At 36.0% G+C, this 26,185-nt stretch overlaps 1 protein-coding gene across 3 annotated transcripts; it reads left to right on the plus strand.

Annotated features, from left to right (window-relative positions):
• The first annotated feature begins 14,871 nt into the window (after nt 1-14,871).
• Nucleotides 14,872-25,509, plus strand: LOC108209063 (uncharacterized). Of its 3 annotated transcripts, none has more exons than XM_017379779.2 (14): nt 14,872-15,042; nt 15,757-15,903; nt 17,369-17,470; nt 17,587-17,712; nt 18,324-18,485; nt 20,346-20,492; nt 20,937-21,062; nt 21,156-21,248; nt 21,448-21,594; nt 21,698-21,820; nt 21,910-22,005; nt 22,299-22,442; nt 23,799-23,853; nt 23,949-25,509. In XM_017379779.2, the coding sequence occupies exons 1-14, from the start codon at nt 14,959-14,961 to the stop codon at nt 25,241-25,243; spliced, it is 2,847 nt and encodes a 948-aa protein (XP_017235268.1). In that variant the 5' UTR covers nt 14,872-14,958; the 3' UTR covers nt 25,244-25,509. The 3 variants fall into 3 exon arrangements, with proteins under 3 accessions (XP_017235268.1, XP_017235269.1, XP_063944485.1); XM_017379780.2 differs by having other exon boundaries at nt 20,937-21,002; XM_064088415.1 differs by lacking the exon at nt 21,156-21,248 and having other exon boundaries at nt 20,937-21,002.
• The last annotated feature ends 676 nt before the right edge of the window (nt 25,510-26,185 follow it).

The following is a 26,185-nucleotide window of genomic DNA, read 5'->3' on the forward strand; positions in this document are numbered from 1 at the left end:
TTCCTTCAATAGTGCTTGCTAATTTACTTTCTTTCTTATCAGAGTTGAGTTGATACTCTTAAATACAAATAGGCTTAACATATGCCTTTCAATCTCCCCCTATTTGTTTGTTAACATAACATGCAAATTATCGAGAGGATAACTCAACTAACTGATAAGACAAAGGATTAAACATGAATTGTAAATAGCAAAAAGTTTCTGGTATTTCATTAAACATTCACCAGAATTCAAACAAGTACATTAGATTACATAAGGATGTTCTTACTGAACATATATTACAAATTCCTTATCAAATCTAAAGATCAACTTCTCCTTCTTCGTTATCTGAACTGTGAAGGACAGGAGTTGACGGTTCTTCTCTGGATGGCACTTCTGATGTAGTGGACTCACCACGCTTCTTACGTTCTCGTGCCAGAGCCAGTTGATGTAACACTTCCAACTCTACAGGGTCTTCCTGGAAGTCCGATGGCTGAGCCTTTGTAACATTCTTCATCTTCCGGAAATATTGAGAAATATTCCTTCGGGTGCAGTAAGCTAGAATCACATCATCAGCATCAGACTTGGCTTTAGAAGCGAAGCCCTTGGTTCGAAGTAGAGTGGATGCTAGAGCCAGTTGCTTAGCAGGATACTTTGATAAAGCCTCTTCATTCAGATAGACAGTGCTTAAGAGCTCCTTGTGAACGAACTTTACACAATATGGATTCTTGACAACCTGTGGACTATTGAAGACAGCACAATCCAACAGCTTATCACGAAGGAGTTCGTTCAGGTTGGAGCATCGCTTTACCTTATTGCGAAGTACCCAGAGCTCAGACACAGAGAATGATTTAAGAAATTCAACAGATAATCTGAATGAACCATTTCTCCGTGTATATACAATCAGCTCCCACTGTTCTAGCAAGTTATTGACTCCAACAGTCAAGTAATCAATTTCTAAAGCGAAGGCATGCATAAAGATATCCTCGTCAGGGTTTACCTCTCGAAGATCGTAGATCAGAGATAAGAACTTTCTGTCATTGAAAGACTCCCTTTGAGGTCCATTGAAAATCCTTTTTGCGATGTCCCAGCTTTTTCCAACTTTCCTTCTTATATCAAGATTCTTCTGCTTGCACGCAGCATCATAGATTTTCTGCTTCTCTATCTTGATTTGCTCTTCAGTTATCAACTTGTCCTCTAGAAGTTTCTGGTAATCACGAAGCTTACGCTTCCTAGCTTCATTCTCAGCTTTAAACTTCCGGACATTCTCTTCATGTTCAGGGTCAACAGGTTCTTCATCCTGAAACAGATAGCTCTCCTCAAATTTGCCTTCTTCCTCTGCCTGACGGTAGGTAGCATCGAAGACGTCATCATCATCCATGTCTTGTGGAAAATCATCATAGTTATCAGAATCAAAGACATTCTCAGATTGATGTGCCGGCTCTTTGCCCTTAGACTTTCCAGAATTGTCAGGAGCAGATTCAGAAGTATTCCCTTTGTTACTTTGATTCGAACTATTGCCCCTGTCACCTTTGTCTCCATCTCCTCCTCTATCTCCTCTTCTATTCTCCCCCTTAGTTGAGGGATCCTCTCTGGAGGTATCAGCATCTGACTTTGAGTTCTTGAGGAGTTGATCCAGCTTTCTGTCGATATCATCAAATTTGGACATATACAGTGCATGATTTGATCTCATCTCGACAGTCAACACTTGAATTTCTCCTTTAAGCTCATCCCTGGAAGAACTGGATGGCCTTTCGTCAGCTTTCTTCTCTAGGGTCACCAACTGTGCACCCTTTAGCCTCTCATTTTCAGTTATCATCCGGGCTAATTCAGCTCTAAGCTTAGACATTTGTTCCTCAAACAGAGCCGGGTCAGTGTGTGCACTCACCTCACGTACACTCATAGTTGTTTCACTAGCCTCACGTGCATGTGTATCGCTCAGTGTTTGCCTTTCATCACTCATTGTTTGCACTCTTCCAGCTGTACCTGTATAAACTACCAATGCCCCCTGAGATGGGTTCAAAGGTAGTGGAGGAACAAACTGTCCTCCGGAAGCCTGTGAGGGCAAGTTTACTTGCACGTTGCCAAGTACCGCCTGATCAGAAAAGAAAGTTTGATCAGAAAAGTTTTCATACATGATAAACTGGTTTTGAAAATCTGTGCAATCAGTAAACATAGTAACCTGTGAATTTGTTTGGTCTTGCACTAGCGTGAGTGCTAGCGCAGTGCTTGACTCTGTACAGGGTACCGTGGCAGAGCGGTCAACTTCAATGGCTTCACTCTGTTGAGAGAATGAGTCCAGAGACTGTTTCATTGCCTGTTCCAAGTCCAAGCCTTTTTGGGAAGGCAAGGATGAGGCTGCAGATGTCTCCAGGGCTTCCAACCTAGGCTTCTTAATGGAAGACAGAGCTGCGGGTTGACTCGTTAAACTACTCGAACTCCGTTTCCTCGCAACTTTACGAACAGGTTGCATTGAAGTGTTGGTTGATGTGTTTGGAGAAACGAATATTTGTTGAAGAGAATCTTCAGCTAGGTTATGAACCTGTGTGTTGTCAGGTTCATTGCTGGTAGGCTGGAAAACAAAATCAATGTCACCAACAAAATCTGATACATCAACATTAAAATTAGACGAGAAGTCAGAAAGTACCTGAGCTACCTGTAGGTCCTGTCGAAAGGACTGCAACTCTGGATTTGATGTTGAGTCAGCAGGTAAAGGTTGGGATGTTGATTGTGTTTGTGGTATATAGTGGGTGTGTTGTTGTTGTGGTAGAGGTTCAGATGAAGACGGTTGAGCTTCGAAGAAGTTGTATTCCTGAGGTTCGTCTTCAAATGATTGTGATTGATGTGTTTGATGTAGAGGGGAATGATGTGGTGATTGGTATGGAGATTGATGTGGTGATTGGTGTTGTTCTGATTGTTGCATTTGAAGAGGTTCTGGTTCTTGTGGTTGCTGTTGTTGCTGTTGAGCTTGTTGAAGTTGTTGCTGTTGAGGTTGTTGCTGTTGAGGTTGAGCCACTTGGAATTGATGAAGTTGTTGTGGCTGAGCATTGATCTGCTCCATCAGGTATGGAGTCACTATTAGTGGAAGATTCTCATATTTTCTTTTGTTTGTCAGAGCTTTCATCAACTTCGTACAGACACGCTGAGTTGGTGCAATTGGAGAGTTGAAGTATGAATTCTTCTCAGCGTCCGTCATCTTATCATTCAAAAACAGCATTAAGAACCGAGGGTAAAAACAGACAACCCTGGGATTCTGTGCAACGGATCGACTACTGAGTGGTCCCAACTTCTTTAGAATCGACTGAAGAATCAACTTGCCAAAGTTGATTCGTCGATTGTGAACAATGCAGAATCCAATGATTTGAAGAAGGGAGGATATGATATTGAAGTTACTTCGAGTGGTTGGGGAAAAGACCTTTGCCAGAGTATCGAAGAATAAATCCCACTCAGGTTTCAAGTTCCCTTTCAGCATTCTTGGTAGATGTATCTCTCCCTGATAAAGAATGGTCTGAAAGAATTGAGTAATTTCAGCATCTGTCGGAATCTCAGCAAAGTTGTTTCGTGGAAACCCAAGAATTCTGTTGACATCATCTACTGAAATGGTAATGCTCCGACCTCCAGTAATATTTCCCGAAACCCTGTAGCTGTCCAAGAGAGTGGTATTAAGTGCAGAGGAGTAGAAGTCTTGGAGTGGACGAATCTGTAAATCAGCATGAGCAGTGATGGCCGTGCTGACTAAGCTTTGACTATTCAGAAACCTCACCCAAGGTCGGAATCTCTCTAAGCTGGAATCAGGGTCCAAATATCCGTTGTAGTTTGTCTCACCGATAACAAATTGGCCAGCCATTTTATAATTAAAAATTGAATTAAACGAGAATTTTTCAAATAAAATGTTAATTCTCAAATTTCTCGCAAATTTCAATTAATAATTAATTAACAATTAACCAATTAATTAATAATTCGAATTAATTGATTAAACTCGAATTAAAAATTAATTAAATTGTAAATGGCCAATTCAAATTCTCAATAACTCAATTAAGTCCCAAATAATCTTACTTAGCCAAACAAGTCCCAAAATCCACACGAACCCTTCAAAATTCGAAACTTCACACCTCAAAGAATTCGAAAAGATACAAACTCCAAATCTGTCAAACTCTTCGCAATGCAGATGGAAATCCCAGGAGAAGATCACAGTAAAGATTTGAAGTCCCAAATTCGAGCAAGAGTCGCGTATTACAGCCTCGAAATCGTGAACGAGGGTTTGATTTTTAAGAAAAATTTGGCATTATAACGGCTTAGAACTTGATAAATCAGTAACCAGCAAGCGATTTAAGCTTGAAAAGAGAGTAACCAGCAAGTTTATAACGAGAAAACTTGAAAAACTCGGCGAAGAAACAATGGAGTTGTGTGTATTTCGGCAGTGTGTATATATATGAATTAAACAGCGGGTATGACAATGATAAGCATTGTCATAGGGGATTTTGACTTCGGTATGACAATGCTTAAGATTGTCATACCGAGGTTTTGATACGTCGTGTGGTAGGTGAATAAAAGACTCGGTATGACAATCCTTACAATTGTCATGCCGAGGTTTTGAAGCGTATAGGATACACCACTGAAACGTTAATATGACAAAGCAAAGTTTGTCATACCGAAGTAACACAGAACTCGTATGACAATCGATAATTGTCATACCGACGGAAATTAACAGAAATAAGCACACGGTATGACATTTTGAACAATGTCATACCGAGTTTTAAAAGAATAAAAACGAAAAAATAAATACAAATATTATGATTTTTGACTTTCTTTTGAAATAAAACCCTTTTACACATAAAATCAAAAATCTAATACAAATAATATCTAAAATATTACACAAATATTCTGTAAAATTCAACTTTAATTAAATATAAATATTTATGAATTTAACTTTAATTCATTAAAATGAATTAACTTAAAAACTAATATTTATGCTTAATTAATTTTGAAAAATACAAGATAGACACAAATAATCATCTAAATGCTTGATAAATAATACAGGGGAGTGTGCAGCACTTAGAAAATTAAAAGAGACATATATGAACATGCATAATTACACAGAAAATTATCAGATAATTTACAAACAATTATATAAAATCTAATAAAATACATATAATTACACAAAAAATTCACAAAAATATATAATAATATATAAAACAAATATATAAAATATACAAAGAGAATCATGGCATATTTAACATCCCTAGCTCACAAACCAACTTAGAGAAAGTGGATTCATCAAGTGGTTTAGTGAAGATGTCAGCAATTTGATCAGCCGTGGGTACAAAATGTAACACCACAGTTCCATTCATGACATGTTCTCGAATAAAATGATACCTGATATCTATGTGCTTGGTCCGGGAGTGTTGCACTGGATTGTTTGAAATGGCTATGGCACTGGTATTGTCACAAAATATTGGAATTTTGTTGACAGAAATACCATAATCATTTAATTGATTCCTGATCCAGAGAATCTGAGCACAGCAACTGCCAGCAGCAATGTACTCAGCTTCAGCAGTAGAAGTGGACACAGAGTGTTGCTTCTTGCTGTACCAGGAAACCAACCGACGTCCTAGAAATTGACAGCTTCCAGACGTACTCTTTCTATCAATCCTGCAACCTGCATAATCAGAATCTGTATAGCCGGTTAAGTCAAAACCAGTATTCTTAGGGTACCAAATACCTAAACCAGGTGTACCCTTAAGATATCTAAAGATTCTTTTGACGGCTATAAGATGTGATTCCTTAGGATCAGCCTGAAACCTAGCACATAAACATGTTGCAAACATGATATCTGGTCTACTTGCAGTAAGATAAAGTAATGAGCCAATCATACCTCGATAGCTTGTGATATCAACTTTCTTACCAGATTTATCCTGGTCAAGCTTTGTGGCAGTGGCCATGGGTGTCTTTGCCGGAGAAGAGTCTTCTAGATTGAACTTTCTTAGAAGATCTCTGACATACTTTGACTGGCAAATGAATATTCCATCTTCCTTTTGGCTTACTTGAAGACCAAGGAAGTAGGATAGTTCACCCATCATACTCATCTCATAATTACTCTGCATTAACTTAGCAAACCTCTTGCACAAGTTATCGTTAGTAGAACCAAATATAATATCATCAACATATATTTGAACAAATATCATATCATTATCATGCAATTTGTAAAAGAGAGTTTTGTCTATGACACCTCTAGTAAATTTATTTTCAATCAAAAATTCAGAGAGGGTGTCATACCATGTTCTTGGTGACTGCTTAAGCCCATAGACAGCTTTGAATAGGAAGTACACAAAATCAGCAAATTCTGGATTTTCAAAGCCAGGGGGCTGTTCCAGATATACTTCTTCTTCCAGCTTTCCATTCAGAAATGCACTTTTCACATCCATCTGATAAACTCGAAAGTTGGAGTGTGCAGCAAATGCAAGAAATATTCTGATGGCTTCAAGACGAGCAACTGGAGCATAGGTTTCATCGTAATCAATTCCTTCTTCCTGAGAATAACCTTTTGCAACCAGTCTGGCTTTGTTTCTCACAACAATGCCATCACCATCTAACTTGTTACGGAAGACCCATCTAGCTCCAATAGTAGATTTTCCTTTTGGTCTTGGAACCAGGGCCCAGACTTCTTGTCTCTCAAATTGATTGAGTTCTTCTTGCATGGCAAGAACCCAATCAGGATCAGCAAGTGCTTCATCTATTTTCTTTGGTTCTAATTGTGAAAGAAAACCAGAGAATAGACATTCATTTGTCGTAGCACTTCTAGTTCTTACACCAACATCAGGATCACCAATAATCAGATCAAAGGGATGATCTCTGCTCCAAATCCTTTCCCTTGGAAGTTGTGTCCTTGATGATTTAGCAGTATCATCATTAGGCTGATGTGTATGACTAGTTGATCCACCAGCTCCCCCTGAGCTGTTGCCAGGTTGACTTGATGATCCACCACTAGCATTAGTGGAATCTCCAGCATTATTGCCATTTCCTCCACCATTGCCTGGATCATTATCATTGTTGTCATCACCTGTTGCAACCTCAGGTGTCACATCATCATCTGAATCAGAATCTGGATAGTTATCAAACTTCAGAGATTCAGATGGATCAGCAGATTGTAAACTTGGTAGTTTAGTGTCATCAAATGTGACATTGACACTAACTTTCACTGACAGAGTATCAATTACAAAAACTCTATAAGCATTGTTTGTATAACCAACAAAAATTGCTTCAGATGCCTTTGGTTCAAACTTGTTCAAGTTCTCTTCACCATCCTTGAGAACATAACACTTGGATCCAAAGACATGAAGATGTTTGACATAAGGTTTCTTGTTGTTATACAGATGAAATGGAGTTTTCATATGATCCTTATTGATCAAAGTTCTATTCTGGGTATAGCAGGCAGTAGACACAGCTTCAGCCCAAAAGTACAGAGGAAGCTTCGCTTCAGCAATCATAGTCCTTGCAGCTTCAATCAATGTACGATTTTTTCTTTCGACGACTCCATTCTGTTGTGGAGTCCTTGGTGCTGAATACTGCCTTCTAATTCCCTTTTCAGAGTAAAAGTTGATTAGAGTTTGATTCTTGAATTCTGTGCCATTGTCTGACCTTACAGCTTTGACTGGCACACCTTTATCCAATTCAACTAACTTTATATGATCAATCACTGTCAACGGGGTTTCATCCTTAGAAGCCAGGAAGTAAACCCAAGTAAATTTTGAGAAGTCATCCACAATAACCAAGGCATATCTTCCTCCATCAATGGATGCAACATTTACAGGGCCAAACAGATCCATATGCAACAAATGAAGTGGATCTGTAATGGTATTGATGGTTTTGCCTTTGTGAGATGCTCTCTTCGCTTTTCCTTTCTGACAAGCTTCACAAAGATCATCAGATGAGAATTCCAGGGAAGGCAAACCTCTCACTAGATCTCTCTTGACTAGAGAGTTCATGGTTTTGAAGTTGAGGTGTGAGAGCTTCTTATGCCATAACCAACTATCTTCAGCAGATGCTTTGGCGTAGAAACAGTGAACTTCGTTTCCTGGTCCTGAAGATAAATCAGCTACGAATATATTGCCTTTCCTTATGCCACATAGCGAAGGACGCTTATCCTTGATATGTTTAATGATACATATCTCCTTTTCAAAATGAACATAATATCCTTTGTCACAGAATTGACTGACACTCAGGAGATTATGTTGAAGTCCTTCAACTATTGCAATATCTTCTATGATGATCCTTCCAATTTTGTACTTGCCATATCCCACAGTACGACCTTTGCTATTATCAGCAAAACTGACTGTAGGGCCAGCTCCTTCTCTTATGTCCTCCAGCAGGGATTTGTTGCCAGTCATGTGCATTGACGCTCCACTGTCAAGCACCCAGGTAACACGAACAATTCCACTGGCACCCTGCAAAAGACAACTTGATTAGACATTCTTTGGGACCCACACTTGATTGGGTCCAGCAAACTTAAAAAACTGATTTCTATCAGGTGTAACAACAGAGCCCCTTGGACTGATACTTGGTTCAGATTTGACTGAACTTACTTCCTTAACAACAGCCTTATAAACCTTGGTTTTAGGCTTTGGAACATAAGTTTCCTTTCTCTTGTGAGAAGGACTAGCAGTCTTTGATCTAGCATGCTTGTTGTTTGTGTGTTGTCTAGGTGATGTGTTTTCATTTTTCGCATGCAAATTTTTAAAATAAGCAGACATCAAGTTGAAAGCACAAGTCATACAATTATCAACACCACAGTATTTATGACATGCATCAAAAGCAGGAACAACAGGAGTATCAGTCATAGTAGTAGGAACATCAATAGATTCTACTCTAACCTTATTATCAGATTTAAAGTTCTCAGTAGAATGACATCTATTGTTCTTGTTCTTACTATTCACAAAACTATTAGGCTTGTTGAATTTGGTTCTTTCAGAGTTGACACCTAAACCAGCTTTAGGCAACCTAACATTGCCTTTCACTTTGATTGGTTTTAGTGATGTCGGGATCTCATCTTTCTTCTCATTACTCTCTTTCATTTTAAGGTCTTCCTGTTTGAGTTCATATTTAATGACAACAGGAGTTTCTAACAGAGGTTCAGCTTCTGAGGCCTTAAACAAAGGTTGAGGGGAATCTTTCAAAACAAAAGGAATTCCTCTCTCCTTTGCACTCTTCTTAAAGGGAGTAATGTTACTAGCCTTACCTACAGATTTGTTATAGTCAAAGCCTATTCCAACAGTTCTCTTGATCTCTTGTTTATCATTAAGTTCTTTGACTATCATGGAGGCATCTTTAAAGGCTTTACATTTCACTTTCTCTTCGTCTAGCTGAAGTCTTAAAGCAATCTCACCTTTCTCTAGAACTTTGACTTTAGCACATTGTAATCCTAAATCCATAGTCAATTGTTCTATTTTAGGTTTTAATACTTTCATCTCATTCATTTTATAAGCATGAATATCCAAGACTAAAGTATCAATTTTAAGATTGGCAGCTTTCAACCTTTTAATAGCATCATCTCTTTCGAGTCCTAATTGCATAAACAGTTTAGGGCATGTAGGATCTACCTGAAAGCTTCCAGCAGGAGGAGGTGAAGATGATCCAGCATTAGCCATGAGAGCAACATTCCCAATCTGCTCTTCTTCATCACTATCTGTATCATCCCAGCTTTTCCCTTCTGCTAGATATGATTTGCTCTTGAAGCTTTGACTTCCAGAAGTACCATGATGCTTTCTAACCAGTGCATCATACTTCTGCTTCAGCTCATCATACGAATCTTTTCTTTTTCCTTGAACCTTGGGCTGTTTGCATTCAGTTGCAAAATGTCCAGGTTCACCACAATTGAAGCATTTGAACTTGCTTCTGTCCACCATCCCAGTCTTGTATCCTCCTTTGCTTGTAGAAGATGAATAACCTCCTTTTTGAAACTTGTTGACAGTAGGTTTGTACTTGTAGGAGGGGTTCTTCCTGAATCTCATGTTTCCAAACTTCTTGGCAAACAGGGATAGAGATTGATCTTCTAACAGTTCAAGCTCTTCCATTGTATAGAACTCTTCGTCACCACTGGAAGAAGCAGTCTGACCCATCTCAGGTACAACAAGCTCCTGAGTAGTCTTAGAAGGAACAACAACATCCTTCTTCTTTTCTTCCAGTACAGGTGACTCAACAACTAGAGCTCTCGAATGGTTCTGTGTTTTACCCCAGCCATATCTCTGTTTACTCTGAACTTGCTCCAGTTCATAAGTTTTCAAAACTCCGTAGAGTCTTTCCAGAGAAATCTCATGCAGATCTCTGCTTTCCCTGATGGCAGTGATTCTGTGTTCCAGATGTTCGGGAAGGGTCAAGAGAAACTTCAAGTTGACTTCTTTCTTGTCGTAGAATTTCCCATTCAGATTTAAATTATTTATCAAATTATTAAGTCTGATAAATACTTCTGAAATCCCTTCACCGGGATGGGAACCAAACTGTTCATACTGAGCCATCAGTATCTCTTTCTTGTTTTCCCTAACTTCCTCTGAGCCTTCATTGATAATCTCTAATGTATCCCAGATTTGCTTGGCGTTCGTACAATTTACAACAGCATTGTACATCACTGGATTTAGAGATTCAACCAAGATTAGTTGAAGAGCATCATCTAAGTTCATTTGATCACTCTCTTCATCGGTGTACTCAGAAAGTTCTTTCGGAATGACCTGATGAGGTATCAACACACCATCCTCTTCGTGTGCTAAAATGACCTTCATCGGAGTAGTAACACCTTTGTCCAAAATCCCGATGTATTTTCTGTTCGCAGTGCGGAGGAATAGGAACATGTGCCTCTTCCATAGGCCAAAGTGTTCCTGGCTGAACGGTGGGATTTTAATGCTACTGATCTTTTGCGTACTCATTTTTTAAAGATTAAAATGAATAGTGTTTGGATGAGATTTGGATTACTGAAAGAAAAATATTTTAAATCAAAATTAAATTTTTTTTTAAAAAAAAATTAATTCGAATTAAAAAATATTTGGACGTTACAGAGTGTGTATAGGATCTGATACTGAAAATGGTATCAACCTGGCTCTGATACCAATTGTTAGGTCCAGATACGATTGTAGAAGGGGGGGGTTGAATACAATCGTCACAAAATAATCGCGGCGGAATAATCTGATTGGAGTTTAACTTGTTAATCAGATTTAAATTAATTAATATAACAATTTTTAAGTCGTTATATAATTAATATGGTTCGTTTTAATGTCCACTAGTTCGTAGAATAAATTCGACAGGATGTATTCTAGTTTAGTGATTAAAACAACCGAATGATCAAAGCACAGGAAACTGTGGATTTAACGAATAGCAAGTTACAAACAACTTGAAAGTTTACAAGGCAATGAACATTGAACAAATGAAGTGGTTAAGCCATATATATAGGCAAACCATTGAACTTGTATGACAAAGCAAGGCATGACAACCCTTAGGAAGCTCTATGACAATTACACAAGTGCTATGACAAAAGGTATGACAATTACAAGCATTGTCATGGCACAAATGAGAAGGTATGACAATCTAAGGGAAGGTATGACAATCAGAATGACAATCAGTGGGAAGGTATGACAATTACAAGCATTGTCATGCTGATTTTGAATAGGTATGACATCCGTATGACAAACGGTATGACAAACGTGGGAAGGTATGACAATCGAACCTTGGAGGCTAAGTCATCAGGTGGTATGACAAACGGTATGACAAACGGTATGACAAACCAAGGCATTGTCATACCTTGAGACTTCGGTATGACAATGAGCCATTGTCATGCCTAAGTCATTCGGTATGACAAACCAAAGGTTTGTCATGCCTCCTGACTATGGCAGATGACATAGTGCGGTATGACAATCAAATAGATTGTCATACCGTGCTCAAAAACCATATAAAATGCAATTTCTTATATATAATTAATCCAATAATTATCCACTTAATTATATTAATTATATAAATTCATAAATTAAATTAATTCGAGTGTGAATTAATTTAATAAATAAATTACATAACTTATATAATTATTTTGAGATGTGAATTAATTAAAAGAATAATTATATTGAGCACAACTTCAGTAGCAGGTCTTCTGTCTTCCTTTAAACGATCTGATTCTTTGTCTTGATTGAACGACCACCTATTGTTGATGCAGAATATTTAATCGGAGTAGCTGACACACAAATGTACTGTCTGGTTCATCTGTATCTAGCTGAATCAAATATTCTTTATCAATTAAACATTTGTGAAGTGGCTTGTTCATCGAGTCTTTGTCTTCGTAGTTCTTCTTCATAAGTAGAAATAGTTTGGAATCTTCTGAATAAATAAAGTATTAAAACTTTATACCTTCTGGACTTCTGGACGTGCTACAAAATATTATTTGTACACTGAGGCTTGAACATATTAATGAACTTCTTTCAGTGGTGTGCAGCAGCATCCTGAAATTCTTCAGACATATGATTTTAATAAATCACTTGACGTTCTTCGTACGGATTCCTTCAATAGTGCTTGCTAATTTACTTTCTTTCTTATCAGAGTTGAGTTGATACTCTTAAATACAAATAGGCTTAACATATGCCTTTCACAATATCAATAAGAAAAGAATTGTGTTATCTTCAGAATTCTTGAACATGATTTTTTGAATTATAACTATATTTTCTCTCCGAAATTTAAGAAAAATCAGAAGACTGAAATCAAAAATCAGAAGATTCTAGAGTTACATTTAGAATTCAATATCAATAAGAAAAGAATTGTGTTATCTCTAGAATTCTTGAACATGATTTTTTGAATTACAACAATATTTTCCCTCCGAAATTTAAGAAAAATCAGAAGACTGAATCGAGCAACTGTAGAGACGCCCGCATCCTCCTTTATATAGATATATTGAAGCTTGAAGGCCAAATGCTATGAAATCAAAAAAGTATAACATTAAAATCCATTGAAACAACACCAGCCAATACTATAATAATTTATTTGGAATTTTCTAATGAAAATTTAAAACTAGCACCATACGAAACGGGTAATAATCCTAGTATACATATAAACACAGGCTTAGGTGATTTATTTATGTTTTTTAAGTATTATTATCCATCAGCGCAGTTGAAATATGAGTTTTGGCATTCTTTCTCATTTTCTTCCTTTCTTCCTTAGAGCATCTCCAGCAGAGTCTTAACATGTTCCCTAAATATATAATAAAATATTCAATTTTTAAGGGATTACTACATTTTATTGAATAGGAACTCCAACAACATTCCCTATTTCTATTCCCTATTATTATTATAATATTATATTCAACTTGTAAGTAGGAGAGAGAAAGGAGGGAAAGAGGAAGAAAAAGGAGAGAAGTGAATATTTTATTATTTGAAATAGTATGAGGAATGGTTCCACAATCCTTAAAATGAGGAATGAAGTAGGCATCCTAACTTTTTAAGGGATGGCTAGGACTCTGCTGGAGTTGTGTTTTATGTCATATTCCTTATATTAATAGCTTAGGACACCATATAGGGAAGCTGCTGGAGATGCTCTTAAGGAAGAAGAGGACGAAATCAACAACCCCAACAATACAATAAAAAATTAATGTTGTCGATCACATTCAACACTCTTCTCTTGCGAAACATAAGTTGATTGTTTTGGAAACGGTTGATTGCTTTTGTGTTATTGACTTTGTGACTATAATGCTTGTCAATTTTGCTTTTGTGATTGTTTATGTGATATTTCATGTTATTATTGTTTTTTCAAAACTTTTTTATAAAATTGCATTTTTGTTTGTTAGCAGTTTGCAATTTTTTTTTGATATATGATGTTTTTGCAATTTATTTTAAAAAATGACAATATTTTGTAATATATTTTTTAAACTTAATTATTTATTAAAAAAACGCTAAATTTAATTTAACATTCTCGTCATCCTAACTCAAAGAGCTTTGACATGCACTTCAGCATGTTGATATGAAAAGATTCATGAAAGCAGGTTTCAGATTCGTATGACAATATGGAGTGAAATTTGAATAATATAATATTCATTAATAGCAAAATACACACAATAATAACAAAACAAACGAAACAGCAATAAACAAAAAAGTCTCTTTGACCTAGAAATTCTATAGTTGAAAATAATATATTTTTAAATTTTAAAAAACTTTAAACTTAACAAAAGCAGCACAAAATAACTCATACCATACATGAATCTGTATCAGCACAAATGCATATGGTATGTTATCATTAAAGAAACATGCATTTTTATCACGTAAAGTATATTTCAGAGATATATCACCTTATAAAATGTGCATTTTAGAAAAATACAAAAAATTATCAAAAACACGTACATCATTATTATCTTACAACAAACACAAGCATCAAAGCTCAGATTTTATACCATCTCAGAAATAAAATAAATCTTTTGATGTTATTTAAAATTGTCGCGAATATTTTAAACCGAAAAACAATAAAGAGTTTAGATGTTTATCCAAGGCAACACGTGTTTCCTCCAATCCAATATCTTATTTGGGTCCTGTTCCTTGACAACCGGTTGTTAGATAAGGGTTATCTAACACAGTGTACGGGGGCCGTTGGATTTATATTCCAAGGGCTCAGATTCAATTTTGGGTTTTTAATGTATCCGCGGTTATTTTCCGCGGAAGGGAAAACTCCCTATCCGCGGTTATTTACCGCGGAAGGGAGTTTTCCCTATCCGCGGTTTTTTTATAGCGGATACATTAAAATCTCAGATTGGATCTGGGCCTTTGAAATATAGATCCAACGGCCCCCGTACAATGTGTTAGATAACCCTTATCTAACAACCGGTTGTCAAGGAACAGGACCCATCTTATTTTATGCAAAGACCATCAATTATATATGCAGCCACATTTCATTTACTCACTTTCGCAAAAACATTTTCAGAGAGACTCAGAGAGAGAGAGAGAGAGGGGGGAGAGAGAGCGCGCGAGAGAGATGTCGTCGGGACAATCGCCGGACTGGCTTCCCGCCGGCTGGAACATCCGATCGAAATCAAACGACTACGGAAAGAAAATCAAGGTCAAATTCTCTCAAATCTCCTCTCTCAGTTACCTAATTTGTCAAAATCAGGCTAATTCACTTTGTTCGATTAATTTTAGCTAAAATTTGTTAGAATTTGCTGTGAATTTAATATAATTATGTGAATTGTTGTATAGTTTGTTAGGTTAAGTTGTTGAATTAGTAGATCCGTGTTTATAAAGTGTTGACTCGTGTGTGTTTGTGTGTGAGCGCGCGTTTGTATATCAGTTTGATTGATTGAAGATGTGTTAGTACTTGCATGAGTTAGGTGATTAGGTTTGTTTTGCAAGTATTGTAGCTGATGCATGTTGTTTCTTCGGAAGTGTATATGTTGTCGTTATCTCAATTGACTTGATTATGCTTGCGTATGTATTGCATGTTATGTTTGAACTCAAGACGAGTGAATTAGGTGTATTTTTGTAGTCCGGAAATGTGGGAAGTAGTATATAATGTCTGTATGTGCTTTATTTTTAATAATTGTTGTTCGAGAATATTCTTGTATCTCTATTGGACTGATAGAATTCGGCTTGAAGCCCCTGCCAATTTTTCATGACAAGTTATTGTTTGATGGTTTAACTGAATTTGACTATGAATACTTGGAGTAAATGCAACGTTAGGTCGAGACATGTATTTTACTTTAACATACCTCTTGAATTTTTCTTCTTGGTTACGAGTTTTATTTTATTTATGATTTTATTATTATTGCAAATGCAGTTCTACGTTGATCCTGCAACCGGACGAAAATTCTACTCGAAGGCACAAGTGGAACAGTATCTTGAAAAAACAAAAACTGAAACTGTTTCTGAATCAGTTCCCGAAGTAGCCATAGTTCCCGCAGTAGCCATCTGCACACCTACTAATGTTTGTTCCATTTACTTCCGTTCCTTTTTGAAATTTTATGACCCCCGTAATGTTAACAGGGCCATATTTAAATGACTTGATATTTTATGGCTTGCCAACTAGATATTGGAAATGTTATCTACCAAATTCTAGATGCACAAGTTATTTTACGGCCATAGTTCAAGAAGAGTGCCTTTCTTTTTGGATATATTCATTGATTTTGGTGCAAAAGTTTTATATGCACCGAGTTTTATATGGAGTTGCCAACATAATTATTGTAAAAAATGAACCAAGTCTAATATGCACCAAAGTCAACGAGAAAAGGTATAAAATTAAACTCACCAAGTACTGAAATATTTGGCAAGGTTCAATACTTCAATTGGAGACCAAACACTTTGCAGACACAATTTCCCCCCCAGGATTTCACTCATAAAAGAAGTTGTGGTAATTTGGCATAGACTAACATTCTTATACATATAAATGATAATTTGTTTATATATATTTGTCTATCCCTATTATATTTTGTCATATTAAGAAGGCCATGTTTGGGGAGATGGTCAATGGTCATTGAAATAGTATGTATTTGCAATCTTTATTATAATTTATAAGTAGCAAGTTACGGTGATTTTGGTTGGACTGAGTTTTGTTAGTTGATTGAAATACCAAAAAAAAACAAAAACTAAAATGAGTACCGAGGAGAGTACTGAAGAGAGTCGGTGTAGTTATGTTGGGTACAATACCAGTAATTTTGGTTTGGTAATGCTGTAATATGTTTGGTTCTGCACACCGTTTTCCACTTTCTGCTGTAAATTACAGAGGAGCGGAGAGGGGTTAGAAACGTGTATGAGGCTCATTTCATTTATTACTCCGTACATAATGACGGAGATTAATCTTTTGTTTCATTGGCTACATCTATTTGTACTTCCAATTTGTGACTGGTCGTGGTATTTGTTGGAATTTACATCTATGTGATCTGCTAAATTGCCACTGTATATGTTATTCAGTCGCAACCATTTATCATATAATCAAACACAGTTGTCAAATTCAACTACAATATGTGTTTGCTTATTTGAAAAGTTGACTATTAAAATCATATATTTATTACCGGGATGTATATACTTGTGCCTGAATGCATCTATAGTTCCATAAATGTTTGTATTTAGAATCCTCTCTTCCAGATATAGGAAAGAACAATTTGAAGTCATAATCACATGAACCAAACTAAATCACAAAAAGTATGGATTTCATTCATTTTACCGCCTATAGAAAAAAAAACCGAGTAAATGAAATGAAGACATTATGGATAGTACAGAGTACTAGAATGGATACGATTCATGGGTTGTTTTCATTAGTTTAAGTCTAATATTAAACGGTATAGTATAACTTCATATTTAGTAGGCTTTTAGCAGCCGTCATGTTTCTTATGGTGCTAGTATAAATATAATTCATGGTTCTCATTCCAGTTATGGGAATATAAAACGTACAGGCCGTAAAGAATACAAATGAATCTACTGATTGGTTACCTGATGGATGGATTGTGGAAGAGAGAGCTCGCAACAGCGGCGCTACAGCTGGATCAAAGTTCAAGGTTTGACTGATGTTTCATTATTGCAATCTTTGATGTGTCTGGTACAATCTTGCTGCATTAACACCTATCGAGTTGCATCTTTTAATATTTTGTGTGAAATATTTATTTGATCACAGGTTTACACTGACCCTAAAAGTGGACACAAGTTCTACTCTAAGCCAGAGGTGTTACGTTATCTTGCCAAAACAGGCGGCAGCACCACCCCACTGTTAGACATCAATGTTGTGAACAAAGTTTCATCGGTAAACTTCAATGTTAACTCTTTATCTTTCTAGTGTCTACAACTTTGAAATAATCATGTGGAGTCAGTTATTATAACAAGTTTCTGAAGCTTATACAATCAAGTCATTATATGCAAAGTGAGTACTTATCACATCAGATTTTAAATTTGCTACCAAGGAATTGCATTTAGTTTCAGACTCTTAAATAATCTTCATGATTCACTAGTGTCAGAATGAGACCCTCCAGATGTGCACAATAACACCTGAAGTAAGAATGCTTATTTCTGTTCCAACTATGTGGAGGTGGGCTTATATCACTGCCTTTTGTAGTTGATAAAAATAATGTAAACATCTTTATCTGGTCAGGATTTTTAAAGCATTTTTTTAAAGCTCTGTTGAATGCATTAATATGTAGAACTGACTTGGCAGTGTCCAACACTGACTTTTACCTGCTTATGGGTTGAGGATTTAGGAATGGTTAAATGATAGAAGTCGAAACTGTAAACTGGTGCATAGGCATAACATATTGAACCCCTGTGAATATCTGCTTGTTAAATTTAAATTCCAATATTTTTTCAATATCTGGAATATCATTTTATCCTTTCTCTTGGATTGTGGTATATATTTTTCAGACTGTTGTACAAACGAAACAAACAAATGAAGAAATGAAACAAACAAACGAGGAAATAAAGCAAAGAAAAGAAGAAAAGAAAGAAACTAATGAGTCTCCTGAATGGTTACCTCAAGGATGGAGTGTAGAGTCGAAAACTGGAGACTGTGGAAAAAGGCGCAAGGTACAAGTCAACCATAGACGACTTGCCTAATTATCTTTATTATCTCAGGGCTACCTTTTGTTATTTAAAATTCTGATCATCTTATGCAGGACATTTCCTCTTAGTCTTGTTCTGTCAAGTCTTGGGCATAGATTATGGTGATTATAATACTTGTTTGTGCTATGGGTCTGTATTATGAAACCCTGTTGCTATTTCTATTTCATTCTTAGAGTTAATCAGTTATCCATCTATTATATGTTGCTACTTCCTCAAATGTTTTATTTCTTCTTAAAATGATCTAGTTTAGATGTCAAGGTTCAATGTAGGTTTTTTTTTTTGTTTTTTTTTTTTTTTTTTGTGGGGGGGGGGGGGGGGGGGTTTGTTATGTACTTGATTTTGTAATAAATGTGTATATGCTTAAATTATGATAGATATGCCTGTTCTTCAGGTCTGTGCATGTATGATTTTGACACCCTAGTTTCTGTTGGTAACCTGCATACTGAAGCAATATATACCAAACTATAATAACCGAACATAGGGATAATTTATTACTTGTCTGGTTAGATATTTTTTGTCATCCCAAAATCACCCTTTTCTCTGTATTAGTTTAAAAAAATGCATATAAATAATGAGAGGCAGACCAACATTGGTTTTATTAACTCTAATGTGTTCTATTCCAAGACAAACATCATTAACATTAAATTAGTTAAAAAGATAAAATAGAACTACCATCATTAACACATTAATATTAAGAAAACATTTATTGATCAAATAATTGATATTATTACTACACTACCCATTTACAATATTAAAAATATATTATAAAAGCTATATATCTAAAAGAAAATATAATCAATCGGTCAATAATATTAAATCAAACCTAAATACATAGTCATGAAATTTCTTAATAAAATGGCATTAAAAATCAAATTAAAATAATAAATTTTGAATTATATACTTGCCTGCACGTGCACAGGTTCAAGGTCTTGAACCTATTTCAGGTTCAAGGTCTTGAACCTGAAATATTTAAAGTAATATTTAAAGTTTTGGTCGGTCGGTATATGAGTCAGTTTACGGGGCCTGTCATTTAATAGATGTTTCAATGGATTTTTTTAATTATGACTAAAACATACTTGAATATTCTCATTAAAAAATTATTTTACCTGTTTATTTATAAGTATTTTGATGAGTTTACCTATTAAAACCTTATTTAACATTTCCAATAAAAATACATATAGTAACCCAAACACGTTTATTAATTATCTAAACACATATCATTCCAACATGAATGTATCTTCAGAATAAAATCAAATACTGAAATATTGAAAATAAAAAGATTATAAGTCACCCGTGCAATCACGGGTTATAAGCTAGTCTTACATAAGTGTGCTTCCATCTCTTGTACTTTCTTTCACCTTCAATTTTGTACACGAGTTCTTATTCCATTCATCCCCAGTTCTGGTCATTCCAACCAAGAAGAGCACAAGAGCTGTAAATAGTATGTTGAATAACATAATTGTATCCGCCTAGGAAAGTCGAGATCCAAAGCAGTCTTTTCATGTTTTCTTTGTTAGGAGGAACATGTTTTCATTGTTAGCTTCCATGTTTTTTTGCCAGATTAAGGTGAAATATTCTGTCCATAATGTATTGAAACTTTAATTCTGATGTGAACAAATGGTTTTTTCGTTGTAATTGCAATGATGGCAGTATCAGTTGTTTTTCTTATCGAGTTTTGTCTGATATGAAATATATTGAGAACTCCATATAAAAATGTCCCTTGCATCTAGTATTAAGTTGAACTTATAGTGATAATATTGCTTATTCTAGAATGCTGGTGATACCGTATGTTCTTTGTAACTAATTTTTGGCTAATTGTTGTAGGTTTATACTGATCCTACTAGTGGATTGAAATTCTATTCAAAGCCGCAGGTGTCTCGGTATCTGGAAAAGATAAACGGCAACTCTTCTCTACAGATTGTCATCAGTAGCAATTCTTCTCCGCGGATTGTCACTGGCTCCGCTAATGATGTTTGTCCCGTTATATGATCTCTAACTTTCCAAAACAATATGATAAACTATGATCTGTGATCAGTTTTTGACATGACAACAACCTCTAAAAGTCATATAACTGAACTAAGTTGCTCATTTTGCCCGTGGGAGTTCTTTGTTGAACAGATTTGTAAACAAAGATTTCATAAAAAGACTTGGAATTTTTTTAATTTCAGGCAAACTCGTATTGAGTTTCTTTATCAGAAGATTGTGTTGCTTAATAATTATTCGCCTTATCAGTAGGTCACAATTTTTTTCGGTGTTGCACTACACCTAATAATGAAATCCATTTTGCGTAATAAAAATTTTAATTGGCATTAGCTTATAATTTTACTTTTTTCTCTTCTAATGCTTGGATTTTCAGACAATTTACAATTGTACTTCGACTGAACAAATCCTTTGGATGTATTGTATTGTTTCCAGCTATGCATAGATCAATCAACTGAAAGTGGACCCCTCTTGAAGCCAGATGTGTCTCCAAATCACCAGGTGAATAAAAGCAAATTTGATGAGAAGAAATTGAATGGTGGCAATGACCTAATCAACAGTGTGTGTGCCATAATTTATTTTATAGATAGTTATGATATACCTTCAGAGATATTCCTTTTCTGATAATGACTTATATCCCAACTTTTTGTGTAGGGTACTTTCGAGAGGGTCATTGATGAAAAGTTTCCCGCAGGGTGGGTAAAAGAGATTAGAATGAGAAAAACTAGTGATAAGCATAAAGACCAGGTCAATATCTACTGTTTTCACATAGAACTAAATCAACTAATAGGTCTCTCTCTTTCTTACAATCAAAAAGAAAAAAAGATTTATGCTTGAACGAGACTGAAATATGTAATTCACTATGATTTGCTGCATTAGACATTTGTTGTGTTGACAGATCTCAGATCTGTTGATTACACTGTCCTAATTTTTGATTCTTGTTCAGTTTTACATAGATCCTGTAAGCGGGTACATGTTCCGTTCAAAAGTGGATGCTCTACGCTTTGTGGAAACAGGAGATATCAAGATGTGCAAATGTAGGCCGATGAAAAGAGACATTAGTGATCTGAATTTGATAAGTAAAAGTACACCGGTAAGTTTTCAAATTTCAGTTGAACTTTCTTTGCAATAGAAAACATGGGCGTGCTCTGGTAATTTGTCTGGTGTGTCTGATAATAGGGTTCTCTTGTTTTCAGAATGATCTAGACCAGTCAAGAGGGGGGAGAAACTTCTCCAAGTCTGATTTCTCTGAAGAACACAAAACCAATCAGAGTAACATATCCGAAGACCCTTCCGTGGTCAAGGGGTCAATGAGCAATGTATAAATATATCAAATATACTTGAAATTATATGAAGTTGTGCTTGATTCTATGAATATCTCTGATTCTTTTATAATAAAAAAATATAGGATACGTTCCGGAAGAATTCTTCTGAAGAGATACCACCAGGGTGGAAGATAGAATACAAAACCAGGAAAATGGCTAATCGAATTGTCAAAGATCCAGTAATGTCTATCCTTCTGGCTTCATTCTGGTGTTTTTACTATCTGTATCCATGGGCACACAAACACATCAATTCTACATTAATTACACATACTCCTTTCCAAAGAAATAACAAATATGAGGTTAACCGAAGAAGCAAAATGATATAGGCTGAAATTTAAATTTTGTGTTCAAGATATACTGCAAGTTCTATCCGTTACTGCATTATCAAAGCAATGAAGTTGTTCCACACTGCAAAGTATAAGCAACATTATATTTGTTGAAAACTGTGTGATATGTAATTCAATTTGTACAGTATTACTTGGATCCTGTTAGTGGCTATGAATTCCGCTCAAAGCCCGATGTTCTGCGTTATTTGGATACTGGAGATATTAATTCATGCAAAATCAAACCAAAGAAGAGGGATGTCAATGATCTGAAGACTGAGGAAAATACCTTTGTAAGTCTTTTATCTTAAGGGGTTTTGCTTAGTTGACTTGAAGTTCTCATCGTCCAGTATTATAATGTCATTTTATGGGTGTTCAAGTGTACACATTTACTTGTAGCTTTTGTTGTCAATGATCCTACACTCCTCAACATGATTGGGTCAAACTTGGTTTTGACTTGAAATGTTCTGGTAATAGCTTGTAGATCACTGCTATATTGGTATTATCATGCAGAAGTTAATAGAAGCTAGCTGATACTCCCTCCGTCCCATTTTATGTGACCCTTATTCCTTTTTGGGACGTCCCAAAAAGAATGAACCTACTATACTTACTATTTTTGAACACTACTTTTTACTATTACACCCACTACTTTCTTCCACTATCTCCATTCTATAATAATATAAACACTATTACACCCACTATCTTCCTCCACTATCTCAAATCTATTATTAAATATTGATAGGTCCCACCACTTTACCCACTTTTCAACTAAACTTACTACATTTTTCTTAATTTCCGTGAAAGTCAAACCAGCTCACTCTTTTTGGGACGGAGGGAGTAGTATATAGTGTGTTAATATCTGTATTTTTTTAATAAAGAAAAAATTTAAAAGCAAATTGGCTTTTAATGCTGCCTTGAATGAGATTAAAGTTCGTAAATAGTATCGATGATGCTAATATACTTTGTTTTGAGTTTTTGAATGGTGAAAATTAAATCTGAAGACTTTGACTTTTAGTTTGGGCAGCACATTTTAATTTCAAACAACGAGATATGGTGGAGGATGTAATAATTTGGTATTTGTTGACTGGAGTAGATGTTTGTTGGACCTGCTTGCTTACGTATCGGGGATCATCTATACCATACTTGTTCTTTTTTTTTCCTTGTTTGTTTAGTTGTGTAATTACCAGAAAAATTGTAACAGTTGTGAAGTTTTCTCGTAAAATTTGCAAAAATATGTGTTATGACTTGAACCCAAGTGCTATGTATTATGTGTTGAAGTTAGGCTCTGTATGTTTATGCACCACGTTGGGATCTCCAGTTAGGGTTTCTTAATTTATGCAACGACCTGATGTCTTAAACGAAACTATAACATATCTTCTGAAATGTTAAATTTCTTCTTTTTATTGCTGTATCTGATTGTTAGTTATTGTTTCTCCACTGCTTGCCAAGGTTCCATTAAAATATAATGAATGAATTGACAGGTGGTTATTTGCAAAGTAATCTTATTTGGCATTGTTTTAACGACTGTTTTCTTTTCATATGTCCATTGTCATTTATTCATATAGATTATCTTCTGGTTTATGCACTGAAGTGATAATATTCCAGATTTACTTTACTAAATTTGAATCGGTGAACTTTTGCCTTTTCAGCCATCATCTGCTGAGGCGAAGAAATCAGGGACTACAACGAAAAGACAATCTCCTGGTCAGCAATAAGATTATAAGCTTACTTAAGTTCTCAGCATATACAAGTCTAAATGACAGTCAGATCATTTACTAATTTGGAATTTCCTGGTGTAGGTGAAATCATGGATAATACAATTGTGTCAAAAAGTGTAGTCTCACCAGAAGCTGGAAGGTCGAGGAGTAGGCGTAAAAGTGTATCTGTTCCTAAAATGGATCTTTCATCGCCCATGATGCAATCTAGCCAGAAGATCTCTGAGCCAATGAATAAAGAATCCAAGGGTGAAGAAACCGAAATCGTAAACCTTTCTACTGCTAATGACATTATTTTATCTGTGATAAACGATATCTTCAATGATGATGAAGTTTTAGAGAGTGAGCGTATCATGCAAGAGACTGAGAGCGCAATTAAATCCAGGAAAGAGACTGAGAGCGCAATTAAATCCAAGAAAAAGAGAGTGCTTAACCCGCCTCTTCGATCTTCAAAAAGACTTGCAGGGGTCAATCTCAATAATACAGGGAAGAGTAGTCTAGGTGAATCTTCTCAAGCTTTAGCTGGGGGTGATGATGAAACAAAAGCTGATCCATTGTCACACATAAATGCCTCACCTCGTGAAGTACCCCAGCAACTTAAGACTCCGACTGAAGGTGAGGTTGCAGATCCTACTTTCATTTCGAACGAGAATATATTGAGCTATGGGTTGAATGGAAGTGGAGAGAAGCCAGTTGACCAATCTGTTACAGAGAACCAAATAGGGAAGCAGGTGACTGAGAAACTCGGTAATAGTCTTCAGAAAGAGTTGGCACAAAATGCTGGGCAACAAGGAGATGCCTCAGAAAACCATTTAGAGAGGCAGGAGATGGAGAAACAAAATGATGGGAGGAATTTATCAGAGCAGCCGCCAATTGAATATCCATATATGGAGGATCCATGTTTTGAATTTGCATTCAAAACTCTTACAGGGGCAATACCAGTTGAGGAGAACTTGTCATTTCAGGATTACTTTAAGCAGGAAGCGGATACCTCTCAAAATGAACACAATGGTCATGTAGGACAACCCATCTTTTCTTCAGTTGAAGTCGCATCCCAGTCTGCTGCCATAGAGACACCTGTGCCTTTGCAGCAGTTTCCTTCATATAGTACTTACCCTGCCAGCACCAGCTTGCCACCAGGCTTTGCCAACACCAGCGTGCCACCAGGCTTTGCCAACACCAGCATGCCACCGGGCTTTGCCAACACCAGCGTGCCACCGGGCTTTGCCAACACCAGCGTGCCACCAGGTTTTGCCAACACCAGCGTGCCACCAGGTTTTGCCAACACTAGTCAACAATCTGGATTCGTGCCCCCAGGTTTTGCGAACACAAGTCAACACTCTGGCTTTGGGACTGGATGGCAGACAACAGCCAAATGAAGAGATTATGTCATATTTATGGTAGAACAGATCTAGACAATCTAGCTAGTTATAAATTACGGTTAGAAAGTGCCGGTCCAATCATTAGCACAACATCGTTGTATAATTTTTAGCTAGTGCTTTTGTACTTTAACTGAGTCCTTTTCATGGTGATGGAGTTTGTTTTGCTTAGTACATACGACCAACGAATCACTGAATTTGTAATGCAAGATTACCGTGACTGGATTACTTATTTCTTTTATTAACTCAACTAAAGTGTTGGCGCCCCCACTAGAGTTTTTAGAGTACTTGATGTCATTTGAACTTCCATTGAATAAACAGTGTCGTGCTTTCAGTATTCATATCGTCAGTGCTGTTATTTATTTTATTTTAATTTTTTGACGGAATCAATGCTGTTATTTTCCAGGTGTTCATGGAGGGAAAATGGAACTAATACTATGTTTTCATGCATTACATTCTAAATGAGATAGGTAGGGGAAAAAATGGAGATGAGGAGTGGGAGTGGGAGATTTTAATACTTCAAATACACGAGAGAGTGGATGATGGATATCACTTAGAGCATTCACATCTGGCCCCAATCTCCAACCCCAAAAACTTACTAAAAATAGTATTTTCTTAAAAAAATTTACAAATTTTTAAAAGTTTCTTCCATCACATTCCCCATATTCAATCCCTATCCCCATAAAAGTATAAGATAAGACTTGATATTTATAAAATAATAATGAAATGATAATGAAATGGAGGATAAATAGTGTATGGGGGATGAATAATGAAACCCCATATATGGGGATTTATTTCTAGTCCCCAAAACCAAACTCTATTTTGAGGTTCCGGTTCCGGATGTAGAGTGTATTTTTACAAAAGTTAGTAGATTTCTTTAAATTATAGGGATGGGTTTGGATTTGGGGGTTCAAATGTGAATGCTAAGCACACAATTTTCAC

This window comes from Daucus carota, chromosome 2 (genome assembly GCF_001625215.2).
Source record: "Daucus carota subsp. sativus chromosome 2, DH1 v3.0, whole genome shotgun sequence".
Lineage (NCBI taxonomy): Eukaryota > Viridiplantae > Streptophyta > Magnoliopsida > Apiales > Apiaceae > Daucus > Daucus carota.

What these genes read in the sequence shown, in the direction of transcription:
- LOC108209063 (XM_017379779.2), top strand. Translation starts at nt 14,959, where the DNA reads ATGTCGTCGGGACAATCGCCGGACTGGCTTCCCGCCGGCTGGAACATC. An exon ending in CAGCTGGATCAAAGTTCAAG is followed by an intron (nt 17,471 to 17,586) that starts GTTTGACTGATG and finishes ATTTGATCACAG; the next exon opens with GTTTACACTGACCCTAAAAG. An exon ending in TTGTGAACAAAGTTTCATCG is followed by an intron (nt 17,713 to 18,323) that starts GTAAACTTCAAT and finishes TATATTTTTCAG; the next exon opens with ACTGTTGTACAAACGAAACA.